This window comes from Rhincodon typus, chromosome 18 (genome assembly GCF_021869965.1).
Source record: "Rhincodon typus isolate 14 chromosome 18, sRhiTyp1.1, whole genome shotgun sequence".
Classification (NCBI taxonomy): Eukaryota; Metazoa; Chordata; class Chondrichthyes; order Orectolobiformes; family Rhincodontidae; genus Rhincodon; species Rhincodon typus.
Genome location: NC_063349.1, coordinates 16,599,313 through 16,613,824, shown reverse-complemented (window position 1 = coordinate 16,613,824; position 14,512 = coordinate 16,599,313). Strand labels below are relative to the sequence as shown.

General features: G+C 37.9%; 1 protein-coding gene across 1 annotated transcript in view; it reads left to right on the top strand.

Annotated features, from left to right (window-relative positions):
- Positions 1-14,512, top strand: part of phf21b (PHD finger protein 21B) — a 156,243-nt gene that overhangs the window by 120,472 nt on the left and 21,259 nt on the right. Inside the window, exons 8-11 of the mRNA XM_048607632.1 lie at positions 2,436-2,558; positions 5,874-5,925; positions 7,948-8,024; positions 11,546-11,600. Coding sequence (XP_048463589.1) covers positions 2,436-2,558; positions 5,874-5,925; positions 7,948-8,024; positions 11,546-11,600 — 307 coding nt within the window. The remainder of the gene's footprint in view (positions 1-2,435; positions 2,559-5,873; positions 5,926-7,947; positions 8,025-11,545; positions 11,601-14,512) is intronic.

Genomic DNA, 14,512 nt, shown 5'->3' with positions numbered 1-14,512 from the left:
GTTACATTTCTCTGAAAAACTCAAATACACTGTAAATTTGCCAAATCTGCTTTCTCTTTTGTAAGACAATGTTGACACTGTCCAATCGTTCAGTGTTTTTCTAAGTACATCGTTACAACGTCCATTGTAGCTTCCAGCCCATTTCCTAACAGTTGGTGATAGATTAATTTGCCCATCATTCCCTTATTTCCATCTCCATCATTTCTCAAAGAGTGTTGCTTTCTAACTTAGATTTTGCTGTAACAGTCCATTCTAGAATTGTTGTAAATTTTGGAAAATCATAAGCATTGCATCCACAATCTGTCAAGCCATCTCTTTTGGATCCCTATGATGTGTGTAACACATCCTGGGGATTTGTTGGTTTTTAATCCCTGTTTCTCTGTTTCCTTCCTCTGTTGCATGTTCTTTACTTGTTGATATGCTATTACCACTAATCTCTTTATCCCTTCCTATCCTTCTGTTTGCCTTAACTGCTCTGTTGCTGCACTGCTCTGTTGCCTTAATTTTCCCTTTAGATACCTTTATTACTCTTTGTGTAACTCATCATCTTCCAATTAGTTTAAATACATATTGATAGCCTGAGTCATTTAATTTGCCAAGGCACTGATCCCAGACCAGTTGAATTGAAGCCTATCCCAGCAGAATAACTCCTCATTTCCCCAGTGCTGGTGCTAGTATCTCAAAACCCAAAACCCCTTCTTCCAATACCACTCTGAGTCATGTGATCAGTTGATGAACTTGACCCTGTGTCAGTTGGTATGAGAGATTCAGGAAGTAATTCAGAAACTGTTATGCTTTAGACTCTGCTTATTAATTTAGAAGCCAGCTCTTCAAACTCCTCTGCTGAACCTTAATCTTCGATATCAATGAGATGAAAACTATGAAACAAAACACCACATAGAGTCAGCACAGAAACTGACCCTTCGGTCCAACCAGTCCATGCCGAACATAATCCCTAACCCAACTAGCCCCACCTGCCTACTGCTGGCCTATATCCCTCCAATTATATTCATGTACTTATCCAAATGTCCACATCCACCACTTCCTCAGGAAGTTCATTCCACATGTGAACCACCCTCTGTGGTTTAAAAAAAAAAAAAAAATTGCCCCTCATGTCTGTCTTAAATCTCACCTTAAGTCTCCCCTCACCTTTAAAAATGTGCCCCTTAGTCTTGAAATTCTCCATCCTAAGGAAAAGACAATTACCATTAACTCCATCTATACCTCATTATTTTGTAAACTTCTATCAGGTTGCCTCTCAAACTCCGACACTCCAGTGGAAAAAGTCCCAGCCTATCCAGCCTTTCTTTTTAACTCAAACTTTCCAAACTAGGCAACATCCTGGTAAATCTCTTCTGAACCCTCTCCAGCGTTATAGTACCCTTCCTAAAAGTGGGCAACAGAACTAGACATGGTATTCTAGAAGAGGCTTCACCAATGTCCGTTAGAACCTCAACATGACTTCATAACCCCTATATTCAAAGGACTGAGCAATGAAGGCAAGTGTGTCAAAAGCCTCTTTAACCACACTGTCTATGTGTAACACGAACGTCAAAGAATTATGTACCTGTCCCCCTAGGTCCCTCTGTTCTACAACACTACCCAAGGCGTACCATTAATTGTATAAGCCCTACCCTTGTTTGTTGTACCAAAATGCAATACCTCACATTTATACATACTGAACTCCATCTGCTAGTTTTCGATTCTGTCCCCTACCCATTCAGAATGACATCCTGCAACATGATCAGTTTGACCAATCTTCCTATATGCCTGGTAATCATTCACAATGGCAGCAAGTTCATCATGTCAATTGGACAAAGACCAGGTCACCTCAATCACTTCATCCTCGATTTCCATACCTGCCTGATGATCAGTCATGGCCTCCTACCTTTGGCCATTGATCATCTCTAAAGTACTGCATAATCTCAAGAATGTGGCTCCTTCTCAAACAGCGTCCAGGTAACTACTCCATTCCCTGATGCCCCATAACTTTATCTGAGCAGATTGTAGCTCAACAACTCTGAGCCAAAATTGCTTGAGCTGCAGATAATACAATATTGCCCAGAAACACACTCCTGTTGCAGGTATAGCACACTTGATAAAATGTGGACTTAATTTGTTAAAATTATAGTTTGCTTGATTATTTTAGTTCAAGGTGGGAATTAGTTTGTCTTGCTTATTTCTTTAATAAAGCAGTAACTTAAAGATTCCTAGCTCTGAGTCTGAGGCTCTTTAAGCTAGGAAGGTGAAAGATTATAGGGCTTGGATGAGTGAGGGTGGCAGGTAAGGGTTTGGACAGGAAAGAGGACTTAAGAGCACAATCTGGCCATGACTTCATCAAATATGAAAGTGCTGAATGGCCTACTTGTGCTTCTGAATCCTACGTCGTAGAATCTTATGGATGCATGGTAGCTGACTTGCTATTTATTTTGTAGGTGTTAATCATTCAGCCACAAAGTCAGACCCAATCAGAGCATCTGACTGAGAAAAGGAAAACTTCAGGAGAACAGTCTCAGGGCCATCTTTCCACAAAATCAAAGAGAGAAGAAAATCCTGAGGTAAACCTTTTTTTAAGTTATCTGGAAGCTGTTACATTTCCTTACTTCAAATTTGCACTAGCACAACTTTTAAATGCATTTTTAAGGGTCAAGGTGTAATAGCAAAGGACTTTCACTTTTCCACAGTTATCTTCCATAGTTAAGTTCATCTTAGATGTCAGTTAACTTTTACTTGAGTAGTTTGTTCTTAACATCCTATGAAACATACCCATCCCAGTTCCCTATCCTGAGCCACAAAGAGGCATTGTTTAGTTTTCGCACTGAACTTAATGTGAGGGCTGTTGCAGTTCTAAGTCCTCACCCCACAGTAGATCCACTGCATTTTCCTAACCTGACGAAGAATCTATTTCAATTCAGTTGGCCACATGATTCTTTACTCTGATACATGACAATATTGTTCACTTTTTTTAAAAAATCTGCTTCAGGAGAATGCAAAATGCGGTCATTTCTATTTTCCACCTCTTGCCCAAAAATACTTGTGTTGTATGAACATATGAATTCGGAACAGGGGTAGGCCATTCAGTTCATTGAGCTCATTGTACCATTTGATGGTAATATGGCTGATCTGATTGTTGCCTCAACTGTACTTTTCTCTCTATCTCCTACCATTTAACTTTCTTGTCAATCAAGTTTCTAGCTAACTTGGCCTTGAAAATGTTCAATGACACTGCCTCCGAATCCACTGCTTTTTGGGGAAGAGAATTCCACAGATGAATGATCTTCTGAGGAAAAAAATAATTCTCAATACCAACTTAAGTGGAAGACCCTTTATTCTAGACTTCCCTATTCAAGGAAAAATTTTTCCAATATTGCACTGTCAAGTCCCCTCAGAATCCTATATTTTTAATAAGGTCATCTCTCATTCTTCTAAACTCAAATGGATCAGGCCCAACCAATCGAGCATTTTCACAGAAGACAATCTCTTCATCCCAGAAATTAATTGAGTGAACTTTTTCTGTATTGGTTTTGATGCAGTTATATCCTTCCTTAAATAAAGAGAGTAAAGCTGTGCACAATACTCCAGATGAGGTCTCAGTACTGATCTATATTTGTAGGAAAACCTCCGTACGTTTACCCTCCATTCCTGTTACAATAAATGACAACATTCCATTTGCTTTTATAAATACTTCATAAATATTAACTTTCTTAAAATCCATGTCCCAGGGCATCCAGATCCATTTTTACCACTGAATTGTGCCAACTAAATTCCTAGCCTTTAATCAGTTCTTTCTATTTCTATGGCTGGTCCAGTTCAGTTTCTGGTCAATGTTTCATTTAGTATGGTCTGAAAAGTTGACGTAATGGATTGAGGGAGCAGGTGATGTGTATATTAATTAAGGGTTAATTGGGTACAAATTGGTTGTATAAATATAGGAAGCTAAGGTGTGTAAATTTAATGGAGTGTGGTTAACTGAAATAACGCTCTCAATAAAAATGTGGAGTTGGACTGTTCAAAAACATTTTTCTTCTAGTATATATCATTGGTAGCATAGCATAGCTGAGTCAAAATTTAAAACTTCGAGGTATGATTACCCACCCCTGTTTTCTGAAAGTGAGCCTTACGACCGGTGGAAAAATGGCAATCTCATGGATATCCTCATTCTTAAATCAGTCTGTGATCTTGTCCCTCCCTGTCTCTTAATCTTTTCCAACTCCACAAACTTTAGGACTCTGTGTATTCCTCCAAATCTGGCCAGGGAACTACAGGCCAGTGAGCCTGACATCAGTGGTAGGCAAGTTATTGGAGAGGATACTGAGGGACAGGATCAACCAACATTTGGATAGTCAAGGTCTGATTAGGGATAGTCAGCATGGATTTGTGCATGGGAAGTCATGTCTGACCAATCTATTAGAGATTTTCGAAGAGGTAACCAAGAGGATAGATGAGGGTAGGGCAGTAGATGTTGTCTATATAGACTTTAGTAAGGCCTTTGACAAGGTCCCACATAGCAGGCTGGTCATGAAATTTAGGTCACGTGGGATCCAGGGAAAGATAGCTAATTGGATTCAAAATTGGCCCAATGGTAGGAAGCAGAAGGTGATGGTTGAAAATTGTTTCTCAGACTGGAACCCTGTTCCACAGGGGTTGGTGCTGGAACCTTTATTTGTTATTTACAAAAATGATCTGCATGTGAATGTACAAGGTATGATTAGTAAGTTTGCAGATGATACAAAATTAGGAGGTATCGTTGATAGCGAAGAAGGTTTTCAAAAATTACAGAGGGATCTTGATCAGTGGGGATTGGGCTGAGGATTGGAAATGCAATTCAATACAGATAAGTGTGAGGTGTTGCATATTGGAAAGTCAAACCAAGGTAGGACTTATACAATAAATGGTAAGGTCCTGAGGAGTGTTGTGGAACAGATGTACCTGGGCGTACAAGTACGTAATTCATTGAAAGCGGCGTGACAGGTGGACAAAATGGTGAAGAAGGCATTTAGCATGCTGGCCTTCATTGGTCGAGGCATTGAGTATAGGAGTTGGGACGTTATGTTACAGTTGCATAAGTCGTTGGTGAGGCCGCACTTGGAGCATTGTGTACAGTTTTGGTCACCCTGTTATAGGAAAGACGTGTGCCAGGACTAGTAGGCCTGAGTTATCGGGAGAGGTTGGCCAGGATAGGACTTTATTCCTTGGAACGTAGGAGAATGAGGCTTGACCTTATTGAGGTGTATAAAATCATGAGGGGCATAGAAAGGATAAATGCATTTAGTCTTTTTCCCAGAATGGGGAATTGAAAACTAGAGGGCATAGGTTTTGGATGAGAGGGGACAGATTTAAGAAGGACCTGAGGGGACAATTTCTTCTTGCAGATAGTGGTACGTATATGCAATGGGCTGCCGGAGAAGTGGTTGAGGCAGGTACACTAGCAACATTTAAAAAAAAATTTGGATAGGTACATGGACGAGATGAGTTAAAAGGGATATGGGTCAAATGTGGACAATTGGAACTAGCTGTTTCCATGCTGTATTACTCTATGACTGTATGACTGTTATGAACATACCTAATAATTGCTCAAACATTGTTGGCCCTACCTTCAGTTTCCTGGATCTTGTGCTGTGGAATTTTCTCCTTGGCCTCTCTACCACTCATTTAAGACACTTCTGTGAATCTAACTTTGTGACGAAGTGTTTGATTTAATATCTTCTAATGTGTGTCTTGGTGCCAAATATTTTGTGGTAAAATGTTGTATAAAAGCAAGTTGTTTTTGCTATTGAGTATCATTGATCCTTTGTGGGACTGGATTCATAGAAACTCTCTATATATCGACATACATTTATTTATGCATGCATATATACATTTTAATTTTGCAGAAACTTGCCTTTATGGTGTCACTAGGCCTGGTTACAACAGAGCACCTGGAAGGTATGTCCGATTGTTTCATCAAGTGCAATATTAATGTTTTAAAAGAAATCCTTGTATCTTGGTTTACTCTCTTCAATAGGTGCCATCTTTCATCCCAGAAATCTTAGTTAATCATTCAGTTGTTTTCATAAGCTTTTGCTGTTTCTCCCCTAGCAGCTGGAGGTGGTTCTGCTAGAATAGTTTGGATAGACTGTTTCAATTTTTCCAGCTACAAGAAGCCCACAAACCTTTATAAGTGTATATGAATAAAAAAGATCACTAAAGAATGGTTTAGTCTATTAGGGACAAAAAAGGAAATTCTGTTGTAAAAGCAGAAGCAGGAGTGCTGTACTGAATGAGTACTTTGCATTTGTTTTAAGAAAGTAGAGGATAAAATTCATGTTGGAGCTGAGTTATTGAACCGGATGAAAATAAATAGTTAAACAGTGCTAAATGGAGTGTCATCACACAAAGTTAATAAGTCATCCTGTCCAGATGGAATGAAGCCTTTATTGCTGAGGATAACTAGGGTGGAGACAAGTTTTGTCACAGACTTTCAGTATTCCTTGGCTCTGTGAATGGTGTGCACAGGACACCAGGATTAGAAATCTAACACTCCTCTTAAATAAAAGTGTTAGGCCAATCAGCCTAACACCTGAATTGAGGAGACAGCTGAAGACTATTTCTGAGGACATAACTCATTCTCACTTGAAAAAGAATGAGCCAATGAGGGACAGCCATTACAGCTTTATTGTAAAGGAGAAAACTAGTTTGACTTGCCTGATTTGAGCCTTTTGATGAAGGAAGATTTGATCAAAATGGTTTAATAGATTGATTTTCAAAAGATGTTGTATAGAGTATCACATGTCAGATTTATTCAGAAAACCGAAGTGTGTGGCTTTGAAGGGACAAGTAATTTGGGAATGTAAATGCTAAAGGATCGGAGGCAAAGGTTAGTGAATGAGTGTTTTTCTGACTGGGGAGAATTCTCGCCGGAGTCTGAAGCAAAAACAGAAATTTAGCAGGTCTGACAGCATTTGTGGAGAGAAAGCAGAGTTAATGTTTCGGGTCCAGTGACCTTTCTTCAGAACTGGTAGCAGTCAGGTAAAGGTGATGTCTATGTTGAAGACAAATGGGAAGGGGGACTTGAGAATGATCAGTAAACCCATAAGAAATAGGAATTGGAAAATGCCATTTAGTCCCTCGAGCCTGCCATGCCATTTAATATGGCTGACCCGACATTCCTCCCATCCACCTTCCCGCATTTTCCCCATAACCTTGCTTCCCCTACTGATCAGAAATTTATCTATTCCAGTCTTAAATGTATTCAAGGATTTTTTTCCTCAGCTGTCTGTGGCAATAAATTCCTCCTGGTCTCAGTCTTAAATTGGTACCCCATCTTTTTAAAATTGTGCCCTCTGGTCTTAGACTCTCCCATGAGGGAAAGCATCTCTCAGCATTTACCTTTTCAAGCTCCTAAAAGAACCCTATATGTTTCAATGAGATCACCTCTTATTCTTCTAAACTCCAGCGAGTAGTAAATAACAGACTGGTCTCAACGTATGATTTAAACCAAAAGCCTGGCTTACTACGGACTGTATTGTACCAAAAACCATTACAGTTGTGTTGAAAATATGAGTTGGACAATTACTATATTTTTGCATTTTTCTCATCCAGACGTGTTTTTCTTTGTGTTATCTCTACAGTGTTATTTTAATTCTTTTTGTGAAAATTGTGGAAGGATTATAAATGGAATCAATTAAGGATCCTTTTTGAAACACTGTGTATGTTGTGGGAGCCAATTTTTTTTGTCACATTAATTGCTTTTTATGCTTTGGGATGCAAAGCATGGTTACCATAAATTTATTGCTGGTAGTGATGGTCAGATAAAATCTTAGTTATCACGCTATTGATCCTAATGTTAATTAGCACCATGTGAGACCATATTAATTTTAAAACAAATGTTTTAGTTCCTCACTTTTTGTTTAAAACAAAATATTTGGAATTTATGTGATTATAATAGAAATATTCTGATGGTTGTAGAAATCCAAAGCAGACGCCAGGAAAGAAAGAGAAGAAGCACAGCCAATCCAACATACAGTGGATTGTTTGAACCAGAGGTAAGTGATATTACTCGGGTGTTCAGATATTGTGACACTTTCCTGAGTTAGTTAAATTCCATTTACCAAGCAATGACCCAGTCCTCCATATTGTCAATATTGACGAGGAGTAATTTATTCTTTTCTACAGTCCTAACAAATGTTAAATAGTATAAATAAACATAAATGATGATCTATTGCCATTTTCTATTAAAAACCTATTTTGGTTCTTTACTATGTGCCACTAACTGAAATGAAATTAAAAATATCTAAGAATTTCTACAGATGTTCCAGCTATATTTGGATGTTAGCAAGGTGTGTGTTAAAACATATTTGCAGTTTTAACTGTTTGAAAACTGATCATCGCTTGGATAACTTTTGTGCTTTTGTCTTTGAGAGTATGTTTAACACGTTATATATGAAAACTTTCAAAGACAATTTCAATACTAATTATTGGTTCATTTTCAATATAGTATTTACCACTACAGATCCAGCACCAAAATGTAAATCCTGGTATAGAATTCAGTCATCAAATAAGGTATCATTAGATCAAACATCCATTAAATTTGCATTGGTGTTCTACCAAGTTGTCATCATAATCATGTCAGTCTGGTATCAGCAATTGTAATATTTACACTGGCAGGACATTATCATCTGCTTTCTTTCTTTCTCTAAACATGTATCAGTAATTGCAAGTGAATATTGGGTCTGAACCTCGGATTTCTTTCATTATTATTGCCTTCGGGACAGAACAGAAATAACTGGAAAGACTCAGTCTGGCAGCATCTGTGGAGAGAAATCAGTGTTATCGTTTCGGGTCGATTGAGCCTTCCTCAGAACTGTTCTGAGGAAGGGTCACTGATTTTCCTCCACAGATGTTGCCAGGTCTGCTGAGTTTTTCCAGCAATTTCTAATTTTGTTCCTGATTTCTAGCATGTGCAGTTCTTTGGATTTTTTGGTTGCTTTGAAGTGTATCATGGAATATTAATTACTGAACCTTGGAAGTAGAGAAAATATATGCAATATTTTTTAGTGTTGCACTCTTTTTAACCTATACAAGCACCAGACAGAAGAGCTGTTTGACTCAGTGAGCACGATGCTTAGTCTGTCTGCTGATATCTTGACATTTAATTGTGAAAATTATTATCTTGTACAATCCATGGAATCATATGTGATTATTTAAGTGGTTTAGAGACAGTAAACATGTGTGTGCATATGAAAAGTTCTCTGTGATTCTATAAGAACAAATGAAGTAGAAGAAGGAGTAAGCCATTTGGCCCTTCGAGCTTGCCTTGCCATTCAACAAGCTCATGGCTGATCTGCTGTAAGCCTTAACTCCTCTTTTGTGCCAGATCATTAACTCCAGAGAAAAAAAAATGGCCCATGTGCACAAAGGAGCTCTAAACAGAGGTGAACTTTTTAAAAAAAAAAAAAAATCTTTTGAGTATCCGTTTTGGCTCTTCACATATTCTGCTGTATCCCAGATAACTTTATTTTACTAAAGGATGTAATTAGCTCTTTGTCAGAGCAATTCACAAATAATCTTACTATGCTGCTCATTCCCTATAGATTCTTATTCAATCATTGTGGGGAGAAAAGCCTTCCACATCCAAATAACCCTAAACATAAAGAACTGTTACATGGACTGGATGATGTTAGAAACCAGTGTCTGATCTTTCATCTCATACACTGAGGTTAAATTTTGCTGAAGCAGGCACACGAGGAGATAGCCCATTGAAAGCAAACAGAAGAACAGAGAAACTGAAGCATATGTCATTGTAAAGACCGAGATGTGATGTTAAGATTTTTATGCTAACATAAATTTAGATCTAGTTTTGACTGGGAGCAATGCTGTTGGAGACTAACTAGTTCAATTGTTTTTAAAAATTCAGTTAGTTTGAAATGGAGATGTTTCTTATAAACTATGTTGGGATAATAGTTACATGTTCCTCAAGAAATTTCCCCTGTTTTACCAAATAATCACTAAACCATTTTTTACTTTCTGTTAATCCCGGACAACTGATGAGTTCTTCCATCTCAACACTGGGAAAAACTGCTTCCATCTTACACTCCATGTTTCATTGAACTGTTCACTCTTGGTAGCACCTTCAGCTGCCTCACTCATGCTGTATGGAAAATCACTCTTGGTCTACTCAGCCCTCAACCATTTATATTTTAAAAAAGTTTCAAAAAGCATCTGCAGAGGTGTTTTTGTCTCATCTGATCTCTGCCTCTTTTGGCTTGGTTTCCATTTCCAGCCCTCCTAGAATGCTTCTTTTTTTTAACATTAAAGGCACATTGATATATCAAGTTCCCAATAAGTGTCGGATGTTCTTTTAAAAAATTCCTTATGAATCTTAAGTGCACATTGAGCAATCTCTTTAACTTACTGGGGTGCAGCCACCAACATTCCAGAAGATGAGATTGATGTATTGAATTCTTAACCTTCTTAATTCTCCTGAATGACATAGGTGACATGTTTTGATTAGATAAATATTAGTTATGGCTAGAGGAGTGGTCCATTTTGAAGGCTGTGCCTCATTTGCATGGAGATAGCAGGCTCAGCCAAAATTTGAGTGTCCTTGGACGAGCCTACCTGTGTTGGGATGTCCCAGCATGCAAAGCAATCATGTTCTAGGCTGGAGATAGTAAGACCATGGACTGGATAAATCTAGAATGCTTGAAGAGTGAAAGTAACTTGAGTTTTTGCAGCTTAGAGGAATATTCCTACTCTTTCCATACCCAACAAATGGAAGTTAAATTTGCCTTTGACCACCTTTTCAGAATCTTTGAGAAGAGTCGTGAATGGGGGACCTTAAAGATTCTGTGTCACCATTTTGAATAAAAGCAGGAGAATTATCTCTAGTGACCTGGCCAACGTTTCTAATTCAATCAGCATTACAAAAACAAATGATCTAGTCACTGTCACACTGTTGTCTGCAGGCAGTTGCTGTGTGCAATTTAATGACTGCATATCCTATGTTAGAACAGTGACTACCTTCAAGAGTGCTTTATTGTCTGTAAAAAAACTTTGAGACGTTTGGTGATCACGAAAGGTGCTATATAAAGATAAGTCTTATTTCCTTTTTGCAGTCCTCTTAAGCACTTCACAACTGTTTAAAAGTTAGGATACATGAATGAAAGTGTCATCTTAGTTCAGTTGGTTTTCACTCTTGTTCTTTATTTCATGCCCCATACCAAAGTTTGAGCAGGTAATACAGGTTGGCATTCTATTACCTTACTTTAAAGGTACTTTAAAACTTTAAAGGAGCACCCCAACAATTCTTGTAGTACTTTTCAATGAGCAGCTGAAATCCCAGTGTTTGACAAGCATTCCTCCCAGCAGTCAACACTTATTTTAAAAACAGACCTTAAAACTCCAGGATAAAATCTTATCCCAAAATGTTTATTTTCCCTTTGGCTAAATAGCATCTCTTTGAAATATTTTGATCAGCAAATTGTCATATAAATACATTGCTTATAAAATGTATTCTGGCCACTATTTTAAAACACTTGTAATGACTTTATTTTAATTTTCACAGCGTAAGCGAATCGCAACGAGCTACCTGAATGGTTCTTTATATGTTTCCACAAGAGGTATGTACAGTTAATTCAATTCCTTCGCTCTAAAAATGCATGTAAAAGTACATATACAGCATAAAAAGCATCCACAGGACAGGTATAAATTCTAGGTTGACAAAGTGCGTATTTTATTCGGTGGGTTTGAATTGTAGGACAATTCTGCAGGCATGCATTTAATAAAACTAATTACAGTAGTATTCTTAAATATTAAGACAGGATTCAAATTGTTGCTGAAATCTCTTTTGCGATAGTTCCTTAGTTTGCTGGGAGAAGACGGTCACTCCATTTTAACAGCTGAATCTGGAATACCTATCTTGCTTACTCTGTATTAAACTAGTCACACTGTATGGTATAATTTATGCCTTTACAGAAAGAAAATGACTGACAGTAGAAGGTTCTGAAGCAAGAGACTTGACAAGAGTAGTGTTGCCCTAACTCATTCATGTTTTACCTGTTCCTGCAATTGATTTAGCTTGTCCTTTTAAATTCATATATAAGAATATTATTAGCAGATGTATAAGTCAGTAGCAGAGATCATCTTAGATTCAGCCAAAGACTGACTGTTAGCCGAGTGATGGAGTATTATTTCTGGATATACTATGGTGTAATTAAGTTAGGTGTAGGATGTTAGTGCTGGTAATGAATATTCAAAATGTGGAGTTTTATTGTCTGATATTAGCATTCCTCACCTCAGTATGCAGAAGATTTTCACATTTAAGTGAAGGCTGTTCTAGTTGAATTATACTTGAAATTAATAAGCAGGTGCCAAAGCATGAGAGCTTGGAATATTCATGCTTACACAGCATATACAGCATGGCAACAGATCATATGGCCCTGCCTATCCATGTTAAGTTTTAATAGTCAACATAAGCATCCTCCCAACACTCTTCATCTAACCTATTGATATGTCCTCCTTTTCCTTTTTTCTTCATGTATTTACGTAAATTTCACTATTAAGCATCTGTGCTATTCACCACAACTGTGATAGCAAGCTGGACAATGTGTCGACTCTCTTGGAAAGAAGTTTTTCACAGTTTCATATTGGATTTGTTAATTACCATCTTACTTTGTGCCTTTTGGGTTTTTGTCTCCTCCAAAAGTTGAAAACATTTCTAGTTTTAGCTTATCTGATGCTTCCAAAATGTTAAATACCTCTGTAACAGTCACTTCTGGAAAGAGAGAGCCCCAGCCTCTTCAGTCTTTCCTGATAGGTATAACATTTCACTTTATCTCTGTATCCTTTTTATATTGTGGAGATCAGATCTGTGTACATTACTCCCAAGTGTGGTCTAATAAGGTTCTGTACAGATTTAACACAGCTTCTGGTTCTTTAATTCTATGGAAATTAACCTCTGTGCTTTGTTTGCTTTTTGTATCACCTTATTAACCCACACCACATACATTTCCTGTAAAAATATATAGGAGGAGAAGCAATTGCAGACTATGCACTGGAACAAGATGTGTCAACTACCAGTTTGAAGTAGACACAGCATTCGTTATTGATCTAAATGGACCTTCATGTAATGGAGTTTATACTTGAAGAGAAAAATATTTTTCTTAGCCCCTTAGGCAGAATCGAATGCATGACCTTCAGGATATGTCACAGGTGGGGCACAGTTGGAGGAATGATAGGATGGTATACCCAAGTTACTATGCATTCCTTTCTCTGTTGATGCTTGACTTCAACTGCATCAGCGATGTGACTTGAGCTGCACAGATCCATCCCAGCTTGCTTCCCTTCACTTTGAGTGGTCCTGGCCAGTATTCTGTGTCAATGGAGGAGTTGTACTTTTTTACTGCGACTTTGAGCGTGTCATTGAAACATTTCCTCTGTAAATGTAAATATTTTAAAACTTCTTTTTGCCCTGCTTAGTCTTGAAGAGCTTTGGTGCTACTGATCCGTGTGACTCAAAAAGAAGCCTTGTTTCCTTGTGGTATTGTGAAATAGCATCAGACCAAGAGAGATATGGGTAGTAGGTTCTGTTCCCTAAAGATCATTACACCCTTCATGATTTTGAACTTTAATCAAGAGAAGAGTTAGACTGAAATTGTACCTATTGGCGGAAAAGTTGGGAACTATAGGATATGATTCAAGGTGAAAGGCGGCATCAAGGTGAAAGGCAGCATGAAAAGTGATCTGGAATGCAGTGCCTGAGAGGATCGTGGAGGCACAGTCAGTTCTGACTTTCAAAATGGTATTGGATAAGCATCTGGAGAGAAAAAATTTTCCGGACTGCACAGACAGGGTAGAGCAATGGGACTAGCTAAATTGCTCTAGTGGAGAACCAGCACTAAGTCAGTGGGCCAAATAGGCACCTCCTGTGGACTATTGATTCTACTGTTGGATTTTGGTTGGAAGTTAGTGGATTTTAAAATTCGATTTCGAGGTTTTGTTCATCAGAATTTGATCTTGACCTATGGTTTGCTAATGTACTACCATAATCACTAGTACTCAGCAGTATCTTTTGAAAAAGAATAATATTCATTTTGGATTTTCCTTTATTTTTAATGCACTCATGATTACAATATTACTTTAATAGAAAATGTAAAGAATGAGCGTGCATCATTATTGCGGGGTATGATGTCACACAGCATGTGACATATCAAGCAAAAGCTGTGTTGATTTCCTATTAGATATATACACGTTATAACAGAGCTATATAGTATTAAGTCTTTAATTAAAATCCAGAGTATTTGTTACTGTTCATCCATATGTAATTGGTATATTCTTATGACGAAACTAGTGAGAAAAAGCTTTAGCTGTATAGGGTCATAATTATTTTTCCTTACTTATAGAGCGAATTGACTGTTCCCACTTCAAACCAATTAATGTTCCTGCATTCTAGTGGAAGGTATGTGGGGAAAATATGGCAGAATCTCGTGATGCTCCCAGGAGCTGGTAGTACGGTGGACACAGTAGCTTAATT